This window comes from Lipotes vexillifer, unplaced genomic scaffold (genome assembly GCF_000442215.2).
Source record: "Lipotes vexillifer unplaced genomic scaffold, Lipotes_vexillifer_v1.1 scaffold902, whole genome shotgun sequence".
Classification (NCBI taxonomy): domain Eukaryota; kingdom Metazoa; phylum Chordata; class Mammalia; order Artiodactyla; family Lipotidae; genus Lipotes; species Lipotes vexillifer.
This window is the reverse complement of record NW_006794304.1, coordinates 313,018-319,812: the sequence shown is the minus strand read 5'-3', so window position 1 is coordinate 319,812 and position 6,795 is coordinate 313,018. Positions and strand designations below refer to the sequence as shown.

The 6,795-nt window shown below is 42.1% G+C and overlaps 1 protein-coding gene across 1 annotated transcript in view; it reads right to left on the bottom strand.

Annotated features, from left to right (window-relative positions):
* Positions 1–764: 764 nt before the first annotated feature.
* LY9 (lymphocyte antigen 9) overlaps positions 765–6,795 on the bottom strand; it is a 19,076-nt gene continuing 13,045 nt past the window's right edge. Inside the window, exons 7-10 of the mRNA XM_007467104.1 lie at positions 6,696–6,749; positions 3,382–3,704; positions 2,938–3,009; positions 765–833 (exon numbers count right to left, since the gene is read on the bottom strand). Coding sequence (XP_007467166.1) covers positions 765–833; positions 2,938–3,009; positions 3,382–3,704; positions 6,696–6,749 — 518 coding nt within the window. The remainder of the gene's footprint in view (positions 834–2,937; positions 3,010–3,381; positions 3,705–6,695; positions 6,750–6,795) is intronic.

Genomic DNA, 6,795 nt, shown 5'->3' with positions numbered 1-6,795 from the left:
AAAAAAAAAAAAAAAAAAAAAAAAAAAAAAAAAAAAAAAAAAAAAAAAAAAAAAAAAAAAAAAAAAAAAAAAAAAAAAAAAAAAAAAAAAATCCCCAAGCCAATCCAGTTCCCTCCACAGAGGCAGCCACTGATAAGATTTTTGTATTTCCTTTCAGAACTTTTCTTTACCTATATAAACATAGTTATTTTTTTTATCCAACTGGTAGCATATGATACACACTATCCAAGACTTTGTTCTTTCCATTAACAATGTATCTTAGAGCTCATTCTATATTAGCACATATTAGTCTTTACTTTCTTTACAGAAGTGGCAGGTTTTGCCATTGCATGGGTATACTTTCATGTGCTTAACCAGATTCCTACTAAATGGACACTTAGGTTATTTGTAGCCTTTTATTTAAAAAAATACTACTGTGGTCATGATTTTACCTAGATCTTTGTGTCTGTAAGTGAGAATATCAGTTGGATTTATCTTAGCAGCTCTTTAGAGGAACATGTGAAGGTCCAGGTCCCCTTCAACAACATGACAAGCCTTGGCAGAGTTCTGAGGTGTGTATCTGAGCTGAGAGGCAGAAACAGTATGAGCATGCAAGGAGACAAATGGAGATGGGTTTGGGAAGTCATGGGGGTGAGAGGAAGGGGGAGGCACAAATCCAGACATTGCTGAGACACTGAAGGAAATTTTGAAGTGCTTCTGCCTGCGGGAGCCCCAGGCCCTATTAGGTCCAGCACTGCAACCTCATGGAGGGAGGCAGCTGCTTTTCAGGGGACATTTTCATAGGTAGATATTTCAGGAAACTCAAGATCATTCTGTTGCGGTGCTGGCACCACCTGTGAGCCAAAAGACACACAATAATATGGTTAATAAAGCAATTATCCAAGCTGATGACAAGCATTTATGGAGAATCTCCTAATGGTGAGCGCCATGCGCTAGGCTCTTTGGAAGGGAGATATAAGACAATTTAGTGCAGCAAATTGAGGGTGTTCAAAAATGACAATAAAAGGCCTGGCTCTCATGAAGCTACAGTCTAATGATCCCAGTCTCTACCCTAGCGAGAGAAACAATGCAGACATTTATATAAAGATAATTCAGGTGATAGAGGCTAAGTTCCAAAATAATAGTCCAAACCATTAGACCTTCATATTCCAAGGGTTCTGAGGATCCCTTGTCTGACAGTGTTCAGGAAAAGCTCTAAAGAGAAGATGAGACTTGAGCTGATGCAGAAAGGAGGTTAAGTACCATCAATAGCTTGGAAATAGCACAATCCTTCTTTGAGATATCATGCAGAGACAAGTGTCAGAAAATAACTAAAGTAGGTTTGAGAATTTCCTGATCAAGTGGGAAATAATGGCCTTCAGAGACCAAGAACCAGAATTCCTGGTCCTGAAAATTCTGAGGGCAAGGAATAAATTCTAGAGTTTGGCTGAGGAAATGCACTGATTTCCACTTATATTGTGGGTGAAGGTGGTTTTAGGGGTCTTGAGTTCCTGGAGTGGTGTGGGAGTCATGCAGGACTGACCAGACAAGGTGGGGGGTCACATGACCATTCTGAAACTCAGAGCAGGGACTGCTGTCCATGACTTTAAGATTGACCAGTATTGCCCCAAATGCAAAAGGCCAGGCCCAAGCAGCTTTAGTGAATGTAGTGAACAGTACAGATTTGACCCTGAGGCCAAAGATAAAGTTCCTAGCTGGCTAGGCATTAGGCCATGCTCTAGAAGTCGGGACATGAGGCAGATGATGGTTGAACCAAACTGTGTATTTGCACAAGTGTTTACTGAGCAAATTCTATCCATCTTTTAAGACCCTATCCAAATTATTTTTTTATGAAGCCTTTCCTGGCTACCTCCATGCAGTTCCGTCTACCATTTCCAATGTCCGAAAAACCCTTGGGAACTGCACACATAATAAGTAGTCACATAGAGTATTTTCTGTCATCTTTCAGGTGACTAAATCAATCCAACTCTCCTACATCAAAGATAGATTACAAGTCTTCAAAGTCAAAAGTGGTGCCTTAAACATATTTGAATCCCCATAGCACTCAGACCAGTTCTGGGCAAGCAAAAGGTATTCAATAAATATCTACTGATTGATTCATCAATCACAGAGAAGTAGCATAATTGAAAAACTTTGAGAGTTAAAAAAAAATCTTGCTCGAACATATTACAGGGAGGAAATTCTGGGGGAGACTTGAAAGCAAAAGTATGAATGGACCCAATATTTCCAGGAAAGTGAAAGTGGAATGGACAGCCAGATTCAGATCAAGGTTAATTGTTTAAGACTTTTCAGGGTTATTTAAAAACCCCTTGTGGTTTTTAATATTGAAATTCCAACCACTATCTGTGTGAACTTAGGCAAATTTAATTTCCTGAATCTCAGCTTCTCTGGCTATAAAGTTTGGATGACAGCACACTTGTAGAGTTGTTTTAAGGATCAGATGAGAATATGTTTGCTAATGCTTTGTAAACTGTAAAACTTTATATAAACTTATTATTAATGGGAAATTCTATGCTTAAGGGATGTTTTAACACTCTAATGAAACCAATGTGCTGTAGTTAATAGCACATATTCCGAAAAATCTTGACATTAGACTGTTGGCTAATTTCCAATTGTTTTGGGAAGTTGCCATTTTGATGGATTAGAGATAGATTTAGAAACGTACATGGACCATACAGTGTTTGGGTCTACAGACTCTTATTTTGGTAGTGTTAAGATTAATCAATATAAGATATCATTAAATTAATTTGAAATGTTCAGCTTTTGGCCACACAGATGTAAATCAGGAGTATTTGTTTCAGTATCTCTATGAACCATGGAGTGTGTCAGGGGGGCACACAGTGAGTGGAACTTGAGCTCCTCTGCTTTCAGTTAAAATGGTCTGGGCAATATTTCCTCATTTTATGGGCCTCAGGATACAGAGAAAATTGTTCTCACCTTCTGAGGTTTCTGTATAGAGCAGTAGATTGTGGCTGACCTCTCTTTCTTCTGAGGAACTGGGGTCTGTCCCTGTAACAGACCAACACCAGGATATCCATAATCACCAGACAAGAGAGAGCTTTCCAGAGATTCACCCTCAACTCTTGAGGAAAAGGGGCACCCCACCAGGTTCTGATTACACATAGAGGGTGGGAACTGCCTTAGTGCAGTGGAAACAGTGCCTCTGGTTTCCCAACACCTCCCTTATTTATGGCCCAAGAATGGGAGCCAAGTTCCTTTATTTCAAGGGACCCCAAGGTTGGTAAACATGGATAGAATCACAATTCTCTGCCCTTGCACTGCTGGTCCTGTCCCCCAGTTTGGAGAGATTAGTCTTTCAGGTTACTGCATGGTCCTAGAATGGGGAGGGGGAGGGAAGGTGTACTGATCAAAAGAGCTCACCTGAAAGTCTAGGAACACCTGTGTATACACAGTTTCCCCTTCAATCGCAAGCGCCGGTGTCGTGTCATCTGGAGTGACGAGATCATACTCTGCTTGCCCCTCAGAGTCCGAGTCATGTCCAGCATCCTCCTGAGTGACCAAATCACACACCTGGTCTCTTCCATTGACGGGCTGGTGCATCTCTGTCCTCTCCTCATCCTCCTCAGTTGTCCCATTGCTGTCAGAGCTGCTGTCAGAGATGTGCCTGGCAGTCTTAGGGAAAGTGTCCATCTTCTCATACCCTTGGGAGAGCATGGAATATACTGTGTGGTCAGCAGTGGGCTCTGGAACACATTGTGCAGGGTTGGTAAAATATGTGCCAGCCCCCTTCTCTCTCTTGCTTGGTGCAAGAATCCAAGCTGCTCTGACTCCTACCCCAGATGAGACCTAGAGAACTGGAGGAGAAGGTGTTTTCCTGTCTTCCCTCACAGGACTCCATTCCATTACCCCTTCCTTCTCCCTTTCAAGCATTCACTTATTCATTCACTTGATAAGCATTCATCGAGTGTGATATGTGATGGACTTAGGAGCTCTCAGTGAGCAGGACTGGCCCCGTTGAATAAACCATCCTAACTGCCATGACAGGTACTCTGGGGAAACACAAAGGTGAGTTAGACCTCTTGAAGGAGTACACTGTCTACCTGGGGGTCAGATCTATACATAAATCAACTAATGTAAGGCCAACTGTGACAAGTGTCATAGGAAAAGTATGAGGAAAGTGCAGAAGTGAGAGGAGATGGTCTCTGGTTAGGAAGCAGAGAAGAACTTGTGAAGTGGTAGAATTAAGGTAGGCCTTGACATTGGGGCAGGACTTTGTTGAATGGCAGTGTATGCTTGGTGGAAAGAACAGCATGATTAAAGGCAGGCATGAAACCTGAGGCACCCTCTCTTCTGGGAAAGGATGACACTTAAAATATTTGACAACCACAATGGTTTGGGCATAGGACAATCAGAATGGGTGCCCGCTATGAACAACTGGGTGGATGTCTACTGCCTTTGGGACATATCAAGCAACCCATTTGATCTAAGTGTAGAATAATAATGGCTCACATTTATTAAGTGCCTACTATGTGTCAGTCACTGTTCTAAATGTTTTTCATGAATAAATTCATTTAACCTGCATAATACCCCATGAAGCCTAGACAATAACTATTCTTATTTATGTTTCACAGATGAGGAAACTAGAGCACATAAATGTTGAATATTTGCCCAAGTAAGTGGGAGGGGCAGGATCTGAATGCAGGTAATCTGGTCCCTGGTGTTCTTAACTGTTACTCAATACTGCTCCCTATGCACTTTGTGTAGGAAAAAAGTAGACAAAAGGTGGCCTGGCCCAATACTGAGCAATAATCATAGTTATCACCTATTGAGTGCACACGGTGGGTGCTGCCCCACGCAGTCCTCACAGCAACTGAGAGGTTGGTGCCTTCATTTTGCAAAGTAAGGAAACTAAGGCTTAGAGACTGAATTGCCCAAGATCACTAAAAAGGAGGAGAGCTAGGATAGAAACACAGGATTATCTGACCTCAGGACTCATACACATGACCACTAGATTATCTTGCCTTTTGAGTAACAGACAAAGCCATGAGGAGCCATTGATGGTTTTAGAGCAGTCAGAATTAAGCTTTTCAAAGGGGGAGCAGAAGCGATAGAAAGGAAAAGTTCTGGAGAGGAAATGGCCAGTTAGGAAACTATTCACAATATTTCAGGGAAGCAGTTACAAGGAATGGGAATGTTTGTTAATAAGGACTTGTTAAATAAATTAAGGTACATCTGTGGAATGGAATAAATGGGAGTCAGTCTTAATCTACGTATGCTAATATTGCTAGGATCTACTGTTAAGTTAAAAAAGCAGATTCAGAAAAATGTTATAGATGGCTCCCATATGTGTAATCAAAGGAAGAATATATGGCTTGTAAATGCATTAAAATGCTCTGAAAGGATTTAGACATACATATATCTTAACGATGGAGGTCTCTTCAGGGAGAGCTGGAGATTGGGATTTAGAAGGAGATTATTTTTAATTTATACCATGTGAATATGTGACTTTTCAATTAAAAAAAGAACCTGTTTAATAAAACAAAAAATTGATGACAGCATGAACTCAGGTAGCGGCAGAGTCTCCAAAAGAGGAAACTCTGGAGAGATAGTGGAGAAATAAAAGAAGCAGACCTTGGGCACTGAGGAGAGGTGCTGGGGGAGGGAAGAGGGACAGGGATGACAGTGGTGTCCCCAAAACTTTTTTATTCCTCCTCCTGTGCCCAGGGTGCCAAGGAAGGAGGGTTCAGGCTAGGGGAGACCAGGGTCTGTTCTTCCAGCTCTAAGGAGGAAGCTGGTGGGAATCTCCAAAGTCTAGCCTCATTTCCATTTCATGCCCCCTTTTTCTTGGTTACACTTTCCCATCAGAAAAGGCTGCAATGTTGGATTTCTGAGCCCCTGGCTCCCCCACACATTCCCTCCTCCTATTCCATCTCCTTGGGGCATCCCCTCCATGAGAAGTGACATAGGGTTTTTTAAAGCAGGGTTTGACTGAGTGGCCAGAGTTTGGGGATTCCTTAGAACTCCAGAGCTTCAGAGTTCAAGGTGTTAATTTAGGACACTGAGATTTGGGACTGGGAGAATAAGGAACAGGCATCTCAGCTCTCCGCCCCAACACTCATCAGAACAGCTCCACTTTAACGTGCATTGTGATTTGGGGGTGTTGCATAATATTTTGTTTGAGGAAAGCATTCCTTAGCTTTTTCAAAAATTGGAAAACCACCACCTCAGTAATACTTATGGGTAATAGGTATCTAAACAGTCTTATGAGTTTTAATTTCAACTAACTTTTAATTTTGCTTCAGTCACAGATTTACTATTTCATCTGGTCTTTGTTTCTCCATTCTTGGAGTGGAGACAGTAAATTCATCCTCATCATGGGGCACATTCCAGTGATGGTAGTCAATACCTGAGGAATCCTAGAGACCCCGGAGGAAGGACTAGTTCTCCTAGCTCTTGTTACCATCTTTCAGGAGTTCAGTCTGGTTGTGGCTTTTGTTCTCCAAACCACCTTCCTTTAGCATGTTGCTTCTCAGACTTTAACAGGCATATGATTCACCTACAGATCTTGTTAAAATGCAGATTTGTGTTCAGTATTCCCGGGTGGTGCCCAAGAGTTGCGTTTGTAACAAGCCCTTGGGTGTACCCACGTTGCTGGTCACACATTGAGTAGCCACACTCTGGAGCTTCCATCTGGCCTGGGAACCCCATAGCCTGTGTCACTGGTGATATATTACCTGGTGTGTCAGCTGGAGCCTCAACTTGACTGGAACTGAAGGCTGGGGCTGAACCTGAGAAATCAAGTTAGAGAAGGGTTATCATTAGGGCTGTGAGGGG